The 21021-nt window shown below is 46.8% G+C and overlaps 1 protein-coding gene across 1 annotated transcript in view; it reads right to left on the bottom strand.

Moving 5' to 3' along the window:
* ANO1 (anoctamin 1) overlaps positions 1 to 14675 on the bottom strand; it is a 71413-nt gene extending 56738 nt beyond the window's left edge. Inside the window, exon 1 of the mRNA XM_059474406.1 lies at positions 14573 to 14675. Within this exon, the coding sequence (XP_059330389.1) occupies positions 14573 to 14630 (58 nt within the window). The 5' untranslated portion in view covers positions 14631 to 14675. The remainder of the gene's footprint in view (positions 1 to 14572) is intronic.
* Between the last annotated feature and the right edge of the window lie 6346 nt (positions 14676 to 21021).

Genomic DNA, 21021 nt, shown 5'->3' with positions numbered 1-21021 from the left:
TAAATTAGGGTGGAACGAAACAGCACTGCCAAGTCCAAGGAAAGGTAAAGGCTGCATGAAGCAGACTCAATCAATGAGTGATTGATCAAGAGTTGAAGCAAGAGAATGCTGAGGAGTGGGGCAAGATCTCCTAATGAGCTAAAGCAGGTATTGCTCAAGGTCCCTGCTCCTGAAACCACACACAGTGGAAAGCAAAGCAAGGGCTCAGAAATGCTGCAGTTATCACCCTCATGGGCCAAGTTCATCCTTTTACTGTATAAATTCAGTGAAGCAAGGTGGCTCTTATCCTCTTCTTTCCACAGAATTTTTTCACCCTATCTCACACTGCTGTGCACCACCACTAAAACGCTGAAAATGCAAAGTGAAACACTTGTTCACAGAAATTTTGACAAACCCTCAGTGCAAGACACCAGCTGGAGCTGAGTGTGCTGCATTCAGAACACACTTTGGCTCATGTTTTACAAACCAGCCTCTCAAGCCACACTTTACCAACCAGTGTGGAACCCAGAAGTTATGGATATGAAAGAAAACTCTTCGGGGCTAGGTTATCCTCCCTCTGCTTGGGTCAGACTCCTTGCTCTCTCCTCAGTCACACCTGGAGGCAGCCTGGAGATCCAGCCTGGAGGAATGCACTGATTCCCCACAGTGAATTTCTGTGCCCTCCAAATGGAGTGAGTAAATATTCCCTAAATAAAAATTACCTGTGGACCGTGCCACGGATGTAAAACAAATCAGGCTGTGCAAGATGAGAAGCTGGAAAAGAGAGAGATCACCCAGATCTGCCCTCTTCCAAGAACTTTTTAAAAAAAGATCCTTTTCCCCCCAGAAGCAGCCTCTCTGGGCCACCCAGATGCTCCCACATGGGTCCAAGAGGATTTTTACATTCCTGGGCACAGCACATGGCACAGGGATGGGGTACATCTCCTGCATCCAAGGAACTGACCCTCCAACAGCATCCATTGCTTCCTTCCCAAACATAACCAGCTACTTACTCCATATCCCCAAACTTCACAAAAAAAAAAAAAAGCTCTTTTTCATGAAAATGAGAAAGTAAAAGAAAAGAAAAAAGGAAAAAAATAAAGGAACCAAGAAAGAAAAAGAACAGACACAAAATTAAACAATCTACCTTAAAATAAACTCTGTGGTATTATCTGTCTCTTGTCAAAAAGTTATTAGGGAATAAAAGTGACAGACTGTCTGCTGAGACACATCCCATGACCAAGTGACACACCTAAAACTTGTCAAAGACTTCCCTCTGTTGATGTGTCTGCTTATCCTGAGTGCCCACACGTGTTACATTACTGCATACTCTCGCAGGGTGGGAGCTCTTGATTTATTTGTTGCAGGGAAAGAACATTTCTTTCCCCCACCTGATTTCACCCTTCTGATGTGACAGGTCTTTGTCTGTTCCTCACATAAACCAGAGGAGTCCTCAACTAAAACCAGACTCCGTGTAATTATTTTCCCTTAAAAATAAAGTCAATAAAACTGGCAAATATGAACAAAACTGGAACTGATCTATCAAAGAACTGTAAACAAATTTTCCTCCTGTGCACATTCTTCACATTGAGGAATTACTACTGGTCAGTATTAAAAGCAGACAAATGATGTGGTGTTTTGGTGAGAGAGGGGATGGAACAACTCATGTGGACGAGTTACAGAAAGGGGAGAAGGAGATGGGGCCTCAGCCCAGACAGCAATTAGCTTTTGGGAACTCGGTGTCTGGTGTCCAGCCCTGCACGTAGGGCCCCTGCAGAACATCTCACATCAGAGCCGAGCACCAGGCCCGGCCAGCTCTGCCTGAAACCTGGGCTCTGACCACAGCTTTGATGTGGCTCTGCACTGGGTACGTTCCCATGAAGTTTCAATTCTTGTTAAAGCTGCGGGAGGGAGGAGCAAGGACACCGGGAGGGCTCAGGAGAGAAGTGCTGCTCTGGGGGCAGTCTGGAAAGGGTTTCCTCTGCAGTGGAACCAAAAACATTCAGAGGGATTTAAAAACTGTTTGCAGATGAATAGCTGTACTTTTTTTTCTGAGGAGAAACTTTAAATGAAAATTAAACTGAGCAAATAAAGCAGGCTAGAGCTATTGAAATAGAAAGTGTACGGATCATGGGAAGGGGAAAAGAGCAGGAGAAATGCTTCACACTGGAAGGTGAACCCAGGAGGGCAAGTACACAGGAGATGGAGCCTGAGCAAGAGCAAACTGTGTGTCAGAAACCAGTCTACACCACATCAGCTGGACAGATAGAGAGAGAGAGATCTTACCTGTTAACATTGCTGAGACCAGATTCAGCACAAAGATCCATTCTGTTTCTTCATTACCTCCTCTTGGGGAGCAACTGAAACTCTCTTTTCCACACCATGAATATCTACTTTTATTTGCTTTTGCCTCAATGCAGCCTGAGTGATGTCATGGTAACCCAACAACATCAAAATGTTTTTTTTCCCAATGCTGTGAGGAATCCATAGGCCAGGGTACCAGAATTTCCTGCCTCCCTGAACTGCTCCTCAGAGCATCCCAACACCAACACAGCACTGCTTCATGGGATTCCATCACCCAGTGCTATTGAGTCAACCAGAAAAGAAAAGTGCCTTCAAACATGAAGTGAAGAAAAATCCATCTTCTTCCCAGAAGGAAGTGCAGGGGGCAGCTCAAAACTGAACCTTAAGAAAACCCTGGTCACAGAGGGTTTTGCCTTTTAATATGGTTTAGATTAAAATCCTATCTGTCTCCACAGCTTTGATGAAAGTCTTGTTTTCCGTGTCAACCAAAAGCAGTGAACTAAAACAAAGAACTTGACACACGTACATGTCTCCAATGTACAAACAACTGGCTGTTTCCATAGAAAAACCAGAGAACAAACTGAAATAACTCTAAAAAAAATGAATTCCAGGTATTGTAATAAAGGCCACATGGTCTGTTCAAATGAGTGCAGAACTGGAGGGGCAAAACTGATCGGTTTTACCCAAACACCAACACTGATTTCATCTCTTACTTCATCTCCTCTTCATCCCAGGACATTCCTGTGCAAACTGCAGGACTCACCTCTTACTCAGCAGAGCATTGGTGGAATTAATTATTGAGCATTTAATTAAATCAAACAGTGAATGAACATACCCTGGAGTACGAGTTCATGGAAAACACAAAGCAAACCAAAGATCATCGACTGGATTTTTGTGGTTGAATCCAAATCTCTTATCTGTACTCACTGAAACCATTCTGGTCTGGGCTGCACACAAACTTATTTTGTACACCAGAGTCAAACACAGTTCAACAAAGCATAAAATCAACAAAAACACCATTTGGAAGCTGGATATTACAAACACCTCTTGCAAGATTTTAATACCATCAGATTCTGGATTTTGCCCTGATTTGGGAATAAAGTGATATTCTGAACCCCATCTTACAAATCCCACAAGCCCAAACTCAACCTTTCCTCCACTGGGCACCACTATCAGCAAAAAGTCACGGATCAATAATGCTGGCACTGTAAGTCCAAGCAAGGAATAGTACTGGCAAAGGCTTTGGATTTGAGCTGAAAACCCATTTAGTTAAGAATATTTTATTGTGGAAAAGCACGTGGAAACAGAAAATAAGTTAAAATGATAAAGGGACATGAATAGAAAAGCCGTGGTTATAAATGGAACAGTCGCTGTGAGCAGACAGTTCTGTACATCCACATCTGCTCCAGTTCAAAGTAGTTCATGTGAACCAGGGGAAGGAACTATTTTTTCCTTCAGTGCTGCAAACCTATCTGCAGCCTGGCCAGGGCACAGGGTAGGAAGAGGCAGAAACCACCATCACTGGCTCAATCCAAGTTTCAATGAGATGGAGCTGCCACCAACATCTCTCCTTGCCTTTCCCGATTTTCCCTCCCATATTAAAACACACTTAGGAGAGAACAGCAACATTTGCAAACACTTGTGGCAATTAAAGCTGTTTGTTTTTGCTAAAACCAAGCTTAACAAAAGCTCTGTTTTTGTTCCTCTGCTCACAGAGAGTTTCTGTTTCACAACTGTCCCTTCTGGGGCCACTTTGATGAAAACGTGGGAAAAGCAGGCAGAACAGTTGAACAGGGAAATTATATATATATATATATAAATAACGGGGCTACTCCAGGACTCATTCAGGTTCCAGAGGAGCTCAGATTTCCTGCCTGTGGATAGCTGAAACATTTTATCTACCCAGTTTGGTCTTTTTTTCTCTAATATCCTCTTTTCTCCTACCTTTAAATCTTAAAAATGATTAAAAAAAAAAAAAGTAACAAAGTGACAAAGAAAGCAGTGGCAAAAAAATTGTGGTGCGAAGAAACAGAAAGAGCACTCAAAAAAGGGTGAAAGCTGGAATTAGCTCCCTGTTTTGCTCTGACAGCAACCCCATACTTCAGGGGAAAGACACTCCCCTGTAATAATCTGGTCATGAGAAGTATTTATTTGCCTACTAACGTTATTAAATGACTACACACATACAATCCATGGGATTTAAAAGCTTTTTTTTTTATTTCCTTTTAACATCAGATCGTTCACATTGAGGTTGAAATATGTTTATAGGGTCCCTGAGTTTATCTGCCGCAGGAAAAACATGAAACTTCCCGCAAACAACTCTGCTCCTGGCGGAAATCCCACCCGAGTCAGTCAATACCCAGTAATTGCTGGACTGAAATCAATCACAAGCTCCCAGGAACTGCTTCAGCTGGGTTTTGCTTTAAAGACTCAATGCTGTGACTGATGGGAAGCTGAAACCCTCAGCCACCATTAGACATTGCTTCCAAACTGGATGGCAAAGCCTCCGCCGGAGCAGAGCTGACGAGAAGATCCCCGAAAGGCAGAGATCTTCCACCAAAGAATCCTTAAAAACCCTGACACAGAGGCACAGAGAGTGAAGGGGCAGGGCTGGGGTGTCAAATGCTGCTCCTGCCAGGTGGAGAAAGCTCTGTGGAGGGCGGGAAGCTGCTGCAGATTCCCTTGGGCACAGGGGCATGGACACAAGGCACGCGCGAGGGTCTCCTGCCCAGCTGCCACCAAAACCAGGGCTGTTTGTGCACTTGAGTGCTTGTCTGGATGAGGGCCAGAGGGCACAGGGAATTGCAGGACACAGCCCTCAGGAGCTATTCTGAGAAAATCTACTGAAGAGGGAGAAAAAGGAAAGTTTTCGTTAATTTGTACTATCAAGACAACAGAGATCTTGTTTTGGAAACGACAATCTGGTTCTTTTAACTGAGAGCTTCTTAGCAAGATGCTACAAAGAGAAGCTTTAAAAATTAAATTATTTCACCTGCCATTTAGGAACTATTAGCTTTAAAAGGCTTAGATTTGATTTCTATGCCTCTGGTATGTAACCATGTTTAAAATCTAAACCAAAACCTGTTTCTGCTCTTCCTCTGATAATTAGTAGACGATCTCTGGTTTTCATTATCCAGCTATTCATTTATATTGTCAGATGAGCTTAAATGGTTAAGATTATTCAAAAATACTTTATCACAACACACAAAAGACAAGTCATTATGGCACTGTAAGAACAGAGCACAATTTCTCTTGCTGCCAATGACTTGTCTTTATTTTCAGCATGTTTGAGAGAGCAGATTCATTCTCAAAAGAAAATAATCAGCTGCAAATTTACAAAATAAGCTATTTAATTTTGAGTTATTTAATTTTATATTTATTTTATATTTAATTTATTTTGAGCTATTTAATTTTTACAGTGTGATGGCACTCCTCAGTCCCCTACAAAGTAAGCAGCAGAGTGAATAAGTTTGACAGTTCAAACTCCATTTCTGAAGAAAGGAGCACCTAGAACAGTTTCACCCTGTGTGATCTGGGCCAGACACAGAGCACTTTTCTTCTCCCTCACCTACACAGTGCACAGGGTCTCACCCTGGACAAATGTTCTCTTCTCTCAGCTGGACCCATTTCAAGGGAACTGAAATGACAGTTCTCGTTCTCTGTTGCCTGTCAAACCCATAAATTCAACATTTTCATTCTTGTCATAGGCCAGAAGTTCTGAAACTTGAATGCAATGCAAATGGAGTGATGGGCTATCATGATGTCTCCCTAAAGTTTGTGAAGTCCCCCAAGACCTGTGGATACAGAAATACCTTCTAAAGCATGCACAAAAGGGCTGGGACACGCTTTTGGTGTCCAGCCTCTTAACCTGGGAGTCAAAGGAGGATCTCCTGTGTATCCTTGAGTACAAGTGTTCAGAAACAGGATCTGTTCCTATTCCAAAAGCCCAAACATCATTTAACACCTCAGAGCACACAAAGTCAAATATTTCTCCAAAATGCCAGAATGTGAAATCCGTGGCACAGGAAGAGTTGTCTCTGTTAGCTGAAGTGTGTCCTGGCAAGGCACCTCAAGCTGCTCTCTCCTGCCTTTAGCTGGCCTCAGCTTTCTGGCAAATGGATTATTGACAGCAATAAAGATTCAAAGATGAAATAACATCTCAAATCTATGTCCCTGTCAGTGCCCATGCTATACCCTAAAAGACAAATTGTGGCAGCCTGCAAACAAAGCCCTGCTGGTACAGTGCTGAGTCCCAAAACCCCAGAAACCTTGAAATGAAAATTAAGGATTACTCAACTCACACCCTCTGTACAATCAGTTATGCTGATTAAAAAAAAATTGACTATGTGGACACTCACTCTTCATTATTCTGTTTGCCACTTAGAGAGGTACTCCCAAGATATATCCTGGCAAAGGAAATGATGCTCAGCATCTTTTAACTTAGATTACTCACCATTTTTAATGCGTGAACAAAATCACAGCATCTCCTGCTACTGTTGTACAGAGGCAGCCTTAAATTTCACCCAAAGGAGACCTCTACCTAAAATTCCTGATAACAGTAATTTATTTTCAGATCTGTTTAATTCAAATTTATGGTTGGTTTGGGGCAGAAGCATGATGAACTGACTGCATGCCCTAGGAGAATAAATTTGGGAGCACACATTGCTTGAGCTGATTAAAGAAGAGTAAATGCTGCTTTGGATGTTGGGCTGACGAACCTTAGGGATAGTGTGAGAGGAATAATTGACTGGAATCGCACACTTTTATTATTTATTATTTATGGAATCTCAAAGTCTTTTATTACTTTAGTGATCAATTAACCTTAAGAATTCCACTTCTGATGATTTATTTTTTTTTTAAACTCTTTGCACAGAGCCGCAAGGTCTGACCACACTGGAGGCAGATGCAGAGAGCAGCTTTCCCCTGCATGCTGCCCATGCCACATGTGGGACCCTGAGGCACAGCCCCAGAGCCAGCCCTTTCCCTCACTGACCCCAGAGCTGCAGCTCCCACACCTGGCGAAAATCCTGGAAAAAGCCTGGCTCCACATCCTCGCTCTGTGACTCAGGCTCATTTCTGTTTATACTCTTGTGAGCTGAAGAATGATGATGACTAGTAGCTATATAGATAAATAAAGTATATTAAGTCACAGGAAGTAAAAAGGGAAAACCATTAATTTATTTTTAGAAACCTGTTCTTGCCATTCATCAGAAGAAGAACATCCAAAAGTTTTGCAGTGAGATACAAGCATCTGGATGGGGTTTGCTGACCACATACCAGCGCTCAGACTGCTCACAGAGAAGCATTTGCCTTCTTCAGGCCAGTCCCAGACTCCATGCCAGGAGCAGAGGATACAGACAGTAATGGAGTAGTTTCCACTAGCAGGAGAGGGGGCTGTCACCACACAGCCTACAGCTGCTTGCTCTCCCCTCCCAGTGCTCCTGCAGTGGATCCCTCCCTCCAGAGGCACCTTGGCACCAGCTGGTCCATCACAAATAGGAAATGGATAGGAGGGCGAGTGCTGTCCACACAGCTCCCATCAGCAGTGCCCACAGCAGGTCAAAAACACCAAGGAAAACATCCCAAGGTCCAGGTGGACAGCCCAAGGTCCTGCACCCAGCTGGGGCAATGCCCAGGTGCAGGGAATGGACTGAGAGCAGCCCTGAGGAGGGGACTGGGGCTGCTGGCTCGAGGGAAACCCAGCTTGGGGTGTCAAGGTGTGCTGGCAGCCCAGAGAGCCAAACGTGTCCTGGGGTGCCCCAAAAGCAGCGTGGCAAGCAGGGTGAGGGAGGGGATGCTTCCCCTCTGCCCTGGGGCCCCTACATGGAAAGGATGTGGATGTGCTGGAACAATTCCAGAGGAGGCCATGGAGACTCCCCAAGGGCTGGAGCCATCCATGGTGCCAGGCTGGGAGAGCTGAGGCTGCTCAGCCTGGAGAAGAGAAGGCTTTGGAGAGACTTCAGAGCTTCTTCCACTGCCCAAAGGGGATCCAGGAGAGCTGGAGAGGAACTTTGGACAAGGGTCTGGAGTGCCAAGACAAGGGGGAATGGCTTCAAAAAGGGAGGGCAGGTTCAGGTGGGATATTGGGAAGGAATTGCTCTCTGTGAGGGTGGTGAGGCCCTGAAACAAATTTCCCAGAGAATCTATGGCTGCTTCATCCCTGGAAGTGTCCAAGACCAGGCTGGACAGGGCTTGGAGCATCCTGGGATAGTGGAAGATGTCCCTGCCCATGGCAGGGGGTGGAACAAGATGATCTTTAATGCCCTTTACAACCCACACCACCCTAGGATTCTGTGACCGTGGCAGTGCTAATCAAAACCAAGGAGGTGATTAAATCTGGATGCTCAACTCCCAAACACTGCATGAACTCAGGACACCCACACACCCCTTGCTTCCCCTCCTCTTGCAGGTTTGCCAAAACAGCACCAATCCAGCAGTGGAAAACCTTTTGGGGCCAACAGCGCCGTGCCGCACTCATGGCTGAATTTAACGGGATTTGCATAAAAGCTTCCATCTCTTGTGGCCTGCAGAAGTTATTTTTCTTCTGGGCAGTCATACCACAATCATAAAGTCACACCATATTTTGAATCTTTGCCTTCCAAAATCCGGGAAGAATTGCAAGGCACGCTCACTGACATGTCGTGTGGTGCGTGGGCAGCCAAGATGCCAAAGTGCAAATGGTCAGACACAAATACTCAGGAGGTTTTTCTCTGACTGTTAGAGCTGCTCTGGACAAGTGTCTTTAACCACCCCTACTTCAAAGTAGTAAAAACCCTACAACTTTGAATGATGTTTAGTCCTGAAACTTCCACTTTGGCTCCCTTTCCACTTCTAAAGAAAAATTATAGAACTCCTACAGTATCATGTTGAAAAGTAGAGTTTTAAAATGTATTCAGAGTTCATTATTTTACCTCCATGATGCCACTGAAGTCACTATCTGCTCACTTTTTCTATTCAATTTTTAACAGTGTGTCCTGAATCTGCACTGAAAATGTAATTTAGTAGCTAGACTTTTCCCTTTTTTCACTAATTGAATGCTGTGAAATGTATTTCTCTCTCCCTGGCACATTTTCTCTTAGTAAACCTTACTTATCAACACACAGATCCCTATTGCACATTGCAAGCTTGTTCTGCAAGCAGGATATCAGCTGACGTCAGTGAAGATGTACAAGGGGCACCAAATATTTTGCAACATGTTTAGAAAACATTTAGAAAACAAGAGATTTTTCTTGTTTTAGTCTGCACTCATCAGGATACAAATAGAGGGAGAGGTAAACCAGCAGGACAGGGAGCCAGGAATACATAACTCAGATTGTTGTGTACCACTAATGTCACAATAGAAGTCCAAAAATTTATAGGATATGAAAAGAGCAGTTAATGCCTGCTAACCACTTAGGGTTTTCATAACAGAGTTCAGGTTTTAAAACTCCCTCAGAGCACTTAGGGTTTTGTGGAAAAAGTCATAGATGCTTGTGTCAGTTTGAAAAAAGAAAAGGTTCTGCCTTTCAGAGCTGCAGTCTGGAAGGCCATCTCAGTAATTGTATACATTATTAATATACCACTGATAGGAACCAGAATGTACATCCAGGTCCTTGCACAGATAGAGAGCTGCCAAGAATAAATCAGATATGTAGATAAGGTAAGCAGGCAAAGATATTAAAGAGGAATGGCACCGGGTCTAGTGTTACTGCTATCTTTCCATCAGTTCAAATCTGGAAAGAGTTTCTCTAATGGCTGGAAGGACGGACTGCCAGCAGAAGGTCCAAAAAATGTGACTCTGTGGGAGTCAGAAGAAGACAGCAAACACTGGCATGTGGGCCAGCCACAGAGGAGAGCAGGGACAAGGCACTGGAAAGAGCAAAGGAAGCTGGAACATGGAGCGCACGGAGCAGCACAAAGGGCACGGAACAAAGGCGAGGTGAGGACGGAGCAGGACACGGTTCAGCTGCTGCAGAGAAAGGCTGGAGGATGCAGGGAGGTTAGGGGGCAGGGAGAAGGGCTGGCCCTCCCACCAGGATGTAGTACTACTTTCAGAAATAGAGGGATGAGGGATACAAATCAAAGGCTAAACCAAATAAACAAGAGTCTATTTTCCCGAGGGCATGCGGGCTCGCCCAGGACGCAGCCTGGTGACTAAAGCAGGCCAGCAGAGGAGCTCTGCTTCCTGCACATCCCGAGCCTCACAGACATTGTGGTTGTTGCTAAAAGGCCCACACTGACCATAAATTACCTCGCAGGAACAATGGAGACACCACTATCTCTGTGCTCTTCTCAAAGCACCAGAACAAAGTGGCGCAGTGTTAGTGGCATTGCTCACATCTAGCAGCTGGCACAAGATGACTTAGCACCACTGAAAATAACCCCGTGACAGGGCCCCAGCAAAGCTGCCAACCCCTGAAAATTTGTCATTTGTAAAGCCCCCTCCCCTTGGGATTTGTATCTGTGACAGAACCACAAGTCTTGTCCTGATCTCCAGCTTGGCTGCAAACATGGGTGAGGTCGGGGAGGTGAATAACACCATGCCAGCTGAACACCTTCTGCAGTCTCAGAAATCACACACAGCTCTTTCATCCCACTCTGCTGACTTGGCTTTTGTGTAATAAAATGCGAGGCTGTGAGCAGAAGGGCTTTGTCAGAATCCCTGAAAACACTCACAAGAAATAAGGAGAGTGGTGACTTCCATTCCTGGAGCTCACTGAACCAGTGGCGCACCTACGCCGTGACCCAACAATTCTACATGAAATGCAAGTTTTGTTAGTGTGGATACCTCCAATTCCCAACCATGTTGCTTGAGGACACTGCTAAGGACTTTGGAGAGGCTTCCCAGATCTCATCCCTGTGCTGACTGCCCTCTGTGGCAAACGAGGATATTAGCAGAGGAATCAGCCTTCCAAAGGCACAGGGCAGAGACTCCCGAGTACCTGGACGAGGGAGCAGGCTGCTGAGCCCTGTGTCTCTTTCCCCAGGAGCCACAGACCTTGCTGTACAGTGTGATACAAGCAGCAATTCAGCACTATGACCTTGGTGAGAACAGCTCCTTCCTGCTGGAGAGGTTTCTGCTCAGGGCTGAGATCCCAGGGGATCTCACCCAGGACCCAGCTGTGTAAGATGCCAAACCAGGCCCAGTTAGTGCCAAGTATCCCCAATAAAACGGGAGTGGGGCCAAACCTGGCTTTCATCAGCCTTTCACACAGTAAAATCCTCAAGCTTTTCATGCCTATCACAGCCCCTTCCTTTCTTCCTCTGCCCAAAGTGACCCTAATTAAAAGTGAGCCTTATTTTCCAACCACAGCACATCCCCAAGCGTTTCCTTTCCTCAAAACTGCCAGAACCCAAAGGGTGCAATTCGAGTCAGAAGGGACATTTTTCCCTTCCCCATGCCAACAGACACTGCTGCTTCCCAGGGTTACTCTGCTGCCAGCCTTCTGTTTTGGCACAGTGCTCTCCCCCATATTTCACATCACACACGCGTGCGGCCTCAGCATGTGGCCCCAGAGCTCCCCACCCTCCTGCCAGCACATCCACCACACCTGGCTCCACCGTGCCCCATTCCCCACACCCTGGTGCCCTGTCAGAGCTCCCAGGGGCTGCCAGCCTGGGGCAGGACAGGGAATGCTTCCCCTGGCACATGCCTGCACCAAGCCAGAGCCGCTGCCCTGGCCGTGCGCGCGCTCACCCCAGGAATTAATAAGTTATTACGACAAATTAAAATATTAAGTTAATGATGTGCATGACTGCAAGTTACAGAGCTGGAAACGAAGTCCTAATTAAATCAATACAGTTATTAGTCCCTTGTCATCTCTGATTAATTATTAGCTTAATATGCTCCATCATTTTCACCGTTAATGGAAAGAGCTGCAGCGCTACCAGGGGAAGCGGGGCTGTGCACACCAGAACTCCCAGCTCTGGGCTGATCAAGGTCTTTCAGAGAAGAGAGGAAGAAACATTTCACTTTTGGGGGCACTCGTCTGACAGCATTTAAAGTTGTTTTCAAAGGGGGCAGATGTTTGCTCAGGGGATTTTTGACTGCTGAAAGGTTAAGGGGTAAAGACTTGACTTCTAAAGCTGGGCTTAGTCCCAAGCACTTGTCCTGGAGCCTCCAAGTTTTTCTGTGCAGTGACAGGATATCACCATCGTCCTTTAAGGAGCCAACACAGCCCTGCCTTGCCCCAGAGCCCAGCCCAGTGGTGACCCTCACCAGATGCACTCATTAATTCCCCCATGCACAGAGAAGGAGTGGGCACCATAATAAGCTGGCAGGCATCAGCTGTGGCTCCTCAGGGCACAGATGTATCTCGGGACACCTGTCCTTTCATGCCACCGACAGGGCCAAAAATAATGTGCTGAGCTCATTTTTCTCCTTGGTAGTGATAACTGAAACAGTACTTTGGATTCGGGCAACAGATAGTATCGACCCAGAGCCCAGGGGAGCAGAGCTTCCCTTTGGCTTTCCTGTCTTCCATCATCCCTTCACTGTGCCCAACTTTTTCCTAACTCCTTGCAACAAGCAAGTTTCCTTTGCTGTCTGCAGGAGGATTTTTTTGAGTGCAAAAACTTCAAGGATGGGTCTTCACATGTCTCTCCAGCAAGTTCCAAAGTGAATTTGTGCCACAAATGCTGCCATGTCAATAGACAGGAGCTTTGTTTGAGAAACAGCTTTTACAAACAAGCTCTTTTGGGTAAGTTATCAACAGAAATACAAACACACACTGCCGAGAACAACACTGCTCCTTGAACTCATCAATGAACCTGTTCATGCTGCTAAGGGGTGATTAAGTAAATTAAATAATGTCACTGTAAAAAACTGTGCTTCTCAAAGATAGCAAGTCACTCAAAGGATTTCTCAGGACTCTCACCACCCTACCACTGTGATTACCTTGTGATAAATTGCCACCTGCCCCATGAGTAATGGTAGTTCCCAGTACCATTTTATCATTTAGTCCTCTTACTGATATCTCTGTTATGTACTGCCACAACGCTTCAGCTTCCCATGATCTGCCTGCCTTCCACTGCTGTTGCGCAAAGATGGAGCTCCTTACTTCCAGGAAAAAGTTAAGGTGGGACAAACAGTGTCATGCAGAAACCCTGTCCCCTGCTCCTCACATATAAATCCCACCTGTTTTCTGCCAGACATTAAAGAAAAAAGTTTAAATTTCTGCCAGACATCAAAGAAAAAAGTTTAAATTCTGGCCCAGATTTGATGAGTAAACAGCATTTCTTCTACAAATGGGCTGAACTCCAGTGAAATATTTGGCTATTTAATGAGCAGGCTCTAGGATAACAGTTTTCGTGGGAATCCAAAAAGTGGGAGTAAAGAAAAGGGCTCCCCGCACTATTCTTAGCTGCAAACAGCTAGATTTGGAATTTTGATTGTAAAGCATGGAATTTATAAATGGTGCCATGCTAAATTTACTTCATTTGTATACAATTCAGCCGGATAATCAGAAGTGTTCCAGCACGTTCCTGGTTAGCATCTCGGTTCTGGTTTTATTGTCTCCAAGCTGGTAGGAAAAATGCGCGCAGTAAATAGTGGTTGCAAAATTTGTGTCCCAGTGCGTGTGCAGGAGGTTTTCTATACAGAGATTTTATATAAATGCGCGTGTGGGTGCACATGCATGCACACAGACACCCAGCCGTGATTTATTTCTAGAGGGAAGCCAAGGAAATTCCCACCCCCTACGATTTAAACGATCTGCTCTTTGGCTCCAAACATTCTGCAACTTCTCAGCCAAGGAATGTATTTTCCCCTTCCAATATAGATAATTTATTTTGCTGAGCACATTAGTTAATGATAGCGAGCTACATGATTTAGTCAGTTCTGTAAAAACATTACTGACAATCTCAGACAGATCCATTTCATTTAGCAAGTTGGTTTTGTTTTTTTTTTTGTTTTTTTTTTTAGCTCGTCTTCCGCAGCACGGTGTGAATTAACAGCAATCATCAACTCAAGGATTTGTCACATATACTTCGTACTCCGGCAATTTTTCATAATTAGATTGGCTTCCCGCCGTTAGACGAGCTTTTAATTATGATATTAATATAGGTTAAAAGGACTTTACACCGCTTTACGCTTCGGGGGGCGGGCGGGGGGAAAGCGGGAGGTGGGAGACGAGCTATTTCATTTCACCGCTACTCCGCGGCGATTATTTCGGGATTTTTAAATATAGTCGATGAAACGCTAATAATAAATCCCTTATCGGGGCGGCCGGGGCGCTGAGCCCGTCCCCGGCCGGGCAGGAGCGCGCCCCCATCCCGCGCCTTCCCCAGCGCAGCGGCGGCCGAGACTTACGCGGTCCCCAGGGCGCGGCGGCCGGCAGCCTGCGCAGGTGGATCTCATCCTTCTCCATCGCCCGTCCGAGCTCCGCAGCCCGCCTGCCACTTGGTACCAAAGTGAACTTGCCAGGATCCCTCCTCCCCGCCGCTCCTCCTCCTCCTCCTCCTCCTCCCTCCCCGTTCCCCCCTGGCTGCTCCGGGAGCGGCTCCGCGCAGCGCCCCGCCGCCCCCGGGCACACTTTAAATACGAGCGCCGGGCCCGCCGGAGCGCGGCCCTCCGCGGGGAGCCGGCCCTCCTCCCTCCGCCCTGCCCTCCCCTCCCTCTCTTCTCCTTTCCCTTCCCTTCCCTTCCCTTCCCTTCCCTTCCCTTCCCTTCCCTTCCCTTCCCTTCCCTTCCCTTCCCTTCCCTTCCCTGCCGGTGACGCCGCGGCGCTCCCCGCCCGGCCGCCCCCGCGCAATCCCCGCGCAATCCCCGCGCAATCCCCGCGCAATCCCCGCGCGTACCTGCGGCGGCGGCGGCGGCGGCGGCGGGGCTGACCTTGGGCGCGGGGCGGCGGCGCCGGAGCGACGGCGGCAGCTGCGGGCGGGGACAGCGCGGAAAGGTCAGCGCGCCCCGCACCGAGGAACCCCCGCGCCGCTTCCTCGGCCTGGGTTTCTCTTTATTTTCCCCGCACTTTCCCGTTTTTGCCGCGGTGAAAAGGAAAAGCGAGGCCGGGTCTGCTGTTGAAGCCCCGGGTTCGCTCTTCTCTTGCACAAAGTGCGGGCTGGACGCTGCCCGTGTTTGTCACAGCCGCGGTGGGAAAGGTGACGAGATTGCCAGCTGGGAGAGCGGGGTTAAAGTTCTCCGTCCCGACCCCCGGGAAAGCTGCTTCTCCCAGGTCTGGTCCAGGAGGGATGCTCTGAGTGTAGCCCTAGACACCAACAAGCTCGGGCCCTCAAAGAACAAATGTTGTAAACTTTTTATCTAGAAATGTGAGGCATAAAATAGCTGGCACTCACTTTTTACACCTCCCGCTGGGTGGCTGCAGTGTTTATACAGGGGTTTGAGTAGGATTTCAGGCTATTCCCATTTTCAGCACCCCACAGGGATTCCCTGGTTGTCTCCAAAGTTACAGCCTGAGCCCGTGCTGTGCTGCAGAAACCCACTCAGGCAAACCTCACACAGATTTATCTGCACCATTCTCTGACTGCTTTCTCTCTCTTTTCTTTTTTTTTTTTTAATTTTATTTGTAATCTCAGACCAGCACTTAACCCTCAAAAATGCAAAGCCAGGAGTGTGCAAGGGCTCTGTGAGCAGCAAAGAGGCTCAGCAGGCTTCCCAACTCCTGGCAGGCAGCCCCCAAGTGTCCCACATTGCAAGTTCCTCTCACTGCCGTGCTCCTGCTGTGCCCAGGCCCTTCCTGCTCCCCTGGCATCCAGGGAAATTGCAAGGTGGCATCTTGCTGGTGGCACTCACCCCTAAGCTACACATCATGGTTCTAATTCCACTCTGAATGCCCCTTTGCTACTGAAAACGCAGCGGGTTATGGCTTGGGTATCTCTGTGGGGCTGTTTATTTGGAAAACTGTAAAAACACCTTTCCTGAGTTGGCTGGGGGTTTGACAGCAGAGGCAGAAAACACAGTGTGGTAAATACCTGAACAGTGTGGAAAACTCTGGTAAATCCATGAACAAGGGAATCCATGCATATGGAGTTTCCCTTCATGGAATATGAGCCCTAGAGGCCCTGAGTCAGGATGGTTTCAGGCTACATCTGCTATCTTTTTTCCTCCATTTTAACTTTTGGGCTGGTTTTGGGACAGTTTGGGTGGGACTATTTTTGAAGTGCACATCAGTGGGTTTAATTTTGGCAGGGGAAGGGGTGAGCAGATTGTGTTGCACCGAAGCCTCACTCAGCAGCTCACTTAACCCCCAGATCAAAGGCACTTGGGAACGTGCTCTTTTCCCTCTGCCTGTAACTAATTTATTTTGGATGGAGATCTGCCACAGACCCAAATGTGGGCACGGGACCAACACATATATTTGTTTTACAAATGTGAGACACAAAGAGAGATCTGGGAATCATGCTGGATTCCAGCATCCCATCTCATCATGACCACAAGCTCCGTGAGCGTCTGCTGGATAGAGCTGGGGTGGGAATTCAGCCTGGATGCATGCACAGGGCCTTCATCATTGAAGTGCCACCTTTCCTGGTGCAAAGTAGGCTTTCCCTACTCAAAGCCCAGCCAGAAGTGGATCAGCTGATTGATGACATCATTTTGTAGCAGGTTTTAGGAAGTTTTTGTCTGATAAGTCAGATTTTGAGAATTAAAATGTGTTTTCAGGTGTGTATTCCAGCTTCACACCTGAAAAAAAAAAAAAAAGCTGACATTACTGCCTCATTTGAGGTGTTTAAGTCTTAATGAGCAATAATTTATCTTAGTGTCCTGAAAATTAAAATACATTAATTACCTGGTATTTTTTTGTAAGGTCCTGGGCTGACATTGCCCAGATTTGAGTGGAAATGGAAAAATCTCAGCGCAGTGTGGAACCTGTGCTCCACCCTGTAGTGCTGAGAGGCAGGACAACAGATTCCCATCCCAGAGCCCTAGATGAGCTCTGGCAGATCCTTTAACTTCTCTGGAGGAGCCCGTTGTTGGGAACTGCTGTAAAGATAACAGGGAAACCATGAGTCTGGACGGAGCCTGCCTGAGCTCCATCTCCCTCTGCTGCTTCCCCACACCATTCCTTTTACCTGCCAATATTCCCCTGACCCTTCCTGTCAATATTCCCTCCTCTGCATGGACACAAGGGCTTTGTGATTTGGCTAACAAGGGCTGGACCACTCACCTGAGGCGACAGAGCTGCTCTGTGGGACTGCTCAGGCTCCAACAGGCGCAGAGGATTTGTCTTCTCAAGAGCCCCACGAGCTAAAATAGGCTGCTGGGATGACAGGAAGCAGAGGCTCCAGCTCCAGTTTTCTTCCTCAGCCTGTGATAAACCCAGCATGCCATCTCAACACATACTTGTGAGAGGGATGGCGAGGGGATGGAGAACCCTCTGTCTGCACAATAAAACAAAAATGCTCTCCCAGCAGCGAGGAAGGCGACAGCGGGCCTTGGCACCCACACCCACAGCCAGTGCTCCTGCTGGAAATATTTACAGTCTGTGAGATGGATTGTGTGCCTTCTGAACAACAATAATGCAGCTCTGGGCTCCTGTGCTCTGGAGGGGAGGCTCTGTGTGCTCTGGGGAAATGCCTGTGTGTGGCACCTGCCCCACCAGCCCAAATGGCAAACCAACCTCCCACCCCTCTGCCTTGGAGTTGCTTCTGGACTATTTTACTATTTTTCTGAAGTCTTTTACACTTTTGAGCAGGCAGGGATCCAGTGCAGCTCTGCTCTCAGCTGGGGCAGCCAGAGATAAGAGCCCAAATCCCTGGCAGGCACAGGGAGCAGCGTGAACACAATCACATGATGGTGAAACAAGCCCTGGCTGTGACAGCAGCACAGCCCCTGCCCCTCACCTTCCCTGCCGCACACAGCATGCTCCCTGCCTGCCCTGGCCTCACAGGCAGAAATTAAAGAGGATTTGTTGTATAGAATCAGGTTCCAGGGAGCCCTAAAACCGCAGGCAACGCAGGAAAGGTAAACAGAGAGTGAGTGATAAGTCACGGTATGGAAGCTAAGGCATGCCCAGAGGAATTAGCAGGTGGCAAGATTAAATAAATAGGATGAGTGTTTTTGCCATGTAATGCACTGAAACCATAGGATTATTAAGTAAATTACTATATACTAGCGAATAGAACAAAACTGTACACAGAATACAGAACACTGTTGCATTGTCATGAGATACAAGTTAAGCCAAAAGCTTTTTTTATTTTTTTTTTTGAAAAAGGATGAGAAATATTTACCAAAAAATGCTCTGAAGACATCTACTGTACAAAGGAGTCTGGCTGTAATTTTCAGCTTAATATGGTCTCAAAGCTCTGATGGTTGGAGAGACATTTGTGGGGATGTTCTGTTTCTAATCCTTCCATGCTGCTTACCCCTGACAGACAGTGTGAGGTGGACCTCAGATTATGGCAAGTTCTTTTGGCTCTATAGCACTCAGCATTTATGTAGAGCTCAAGTACCTAAAGCACAGACGATTCTGTTTGTTGTGAACTTATTTAGGTCTGTGACTTCTGTGAGCAGTCTCTGCTGTTTCTAAAAAATTCTTTTTTTCGTATGATTTAACATTTTGCAAAGCTCAGTGGGAAACATGTTGCTGCTTGTAAAACGTAATGTCCAGGAGGAGCAGGACTATTCCCTTCCTTGGGTCCCTGCTAAATGCTTTCACCAGCTGCTGTCAGCCACGAATCTGGGAAACACCGCGGGTTTTCCCATCAGCGCTGCCGAACTTTCCGAGCGTCGTTTTGCACACGTAGCTGGAGGCACCTCCCACTCTTGCCTGTGCATTTGCAGATGAGGGGAGCGCAGCCGAGAGCCCGGCGGCTCTGGGATGGCTTTGGGAGATGCTGCGAGCTGGGAAGCGGCTCTGACCCAGCCCGGCTGAGTCACGGCTGCTGGGGAAGGAAAGTCTGACAGCCGAGCCCCAGCTGCGCCGGCCAGCGGGGAAACGGGGCCCGTTCCCGGCTCCTTTAGACCCTCTGCCACGGGACCGAGCCGCCCTCTCAGTCCCAAAGCTGATTGAACCCGAGCCAAACTGATGGGAGTTTCCTTTGGGTGAGATCGCCATCATCCATCTCCACCTCCTGTGGGATTCTGTTGCTGTGCTTAAAATTATCCATGCACTGAGAAAATTTTTCCCTAATCCCAAGCACTTCTTGCTATAGGCAAGGCAATTGGTCCGTGGTCATTTCCATCAGACACAGCAGTGTGTGTTCCCTGCTCTTTGATCTTTGTGACTAACAGCAGCACAAATTGATTCCCTTCTCAAACTGAATCTTCAGGTAACCATGAGAGAAAAAATCAGAATAGTTCTTAATCTTTTCTCCTTTCCTTCCTTTTCCTTTTCCTTTTCCTTTTCCTTTTCCTTTTCCTTTTCCTTTTCCGTTTCCTTTTCCGTTTCCCTTTCCTTTTCCTTTCCCCTTCCCTTCCCTTCCCTTCCCTTCCCTTCCCTTCCCTTCCCTTCCCTTCCCTTCCCTTCCCTTCCCTTCCCTTCCCTTCCCTTCCCTTCCCTTCCCTTCCCTTCCCTTCCCTTCCCTTCCCTTCCCTTCCCTTCCCTTCCCTTCCCTTCCCTTTTTGTGCGTTTGTTTGTTTGTTTTGTTTTGTTTTGTTGTTTTCTTAGGTTGTATAGTCAAAAGCAAAAATCAGCCCACAAGTGTTTCCATCTTCCAGCATGCTACAACCTACTTCTGTGTCTTTGGTCTTCAGCAATGAAAGTAAAAAAAAAAATATACAAAACCACTTAGCAGAAGTTACCTGTAGAGCTTTAGAGCTTTAGCCACTTGAATCACAAGGAGGAAGAAAGGGTGAAGCATTTACTTGTGACTCCACCTGCCACTCTTTGCATTTATAGGAGGCATCATCTCCCTCAATGCACATTTAGTCCAGGTGTTTACTGCAACTTCATTTTGAGCCTGCAATGGTTTCACCATTTGTAATTGAGGCAGCAAATCCTTTTGTTGTAAAATACAAAGAGGGACTGACGGTGAGTCAGGTTAATACTTTAAGTGGCTTGGGTGCTGGGAGGCTGCAGCCCCATGTGCTGCAGTAATTCTGCAGCAGATTCAGCATCAAGCACGCACTGCAGCCCACGGAGAGACAAGGTTTTAACACTTCATTAACTGTGAAGGGAGTTTTGCCATCAGCAGAGATGGCTTTCACATGCCAGGAACTAAATATTTCATATTCTCCTTCCTTATCAGCAGATATCCACTAAACCTGCCCAAGATTTGCTATCCAGTGGAGATTAGAGACTCTCTAAAGCTCAGAGTTTTGACAGCACTTGCCAAAGGAGGTGCTGGTTCTTCAGCCCATCCATGAGGCCATCTGCTCACCAGGATGGCAGAGATCACCCCCAGAGACACAGCCCATGGGGTTTTGCTCCTTGTCCGTTCCACCTCCTCAGAGCCAGGAGCTCAGACGGATCTCCCTTTCCTGAAAATGTCACAAAAAGCAGCAAATTTGTGCTTCTGTAAATGAGTGCAGACCTGAAGCTACAACAGCACCAGATTGTCGTATAACTACAAAGAACCTGTTGCTCTAGTATTTGGATAATATTTCACTCATATATCTGCTTTGTCTGATTTGAATTACTCAGTGCAGCTCTTGGTGGTCTGCATAAAGCAATTGTCTACAAATATTGTAAGGCCTGTCCCTGAGACATCACCAATGAAATTCCACCTAAGACTGTCACTGAAATGTAGGTTTAAGTTTGTTACTTTCATATATTCAGTTGCAACTGTGGGTTACATCTTTTTGTGTGTTTCATTGTTTGTTTTTTTTTTAAATATCCACAGTTAATCTCCAAGGTGTTTGTG

This window comes from Ammospiza nelsoni, chromosome 6 (assembly GCF_027579445.1).
Source record: "Ammospiza nelsoni isolate bAmmNel1 chromosome 6, bAmmNel1.pri, whole genome shotgun sequence".
Taxonomy (NCBI): domain Eukaryota; kingdom Metazoa; phylum Chordata; class Aves; order Passeriformes; family Passerellidae; genus Ammospiza; species Ammospiza nelsoni.
Note: the sequence above shows the minus strand (reverse complement) of the source record. Positions and strands in the feature narration are given on the sequence as shown.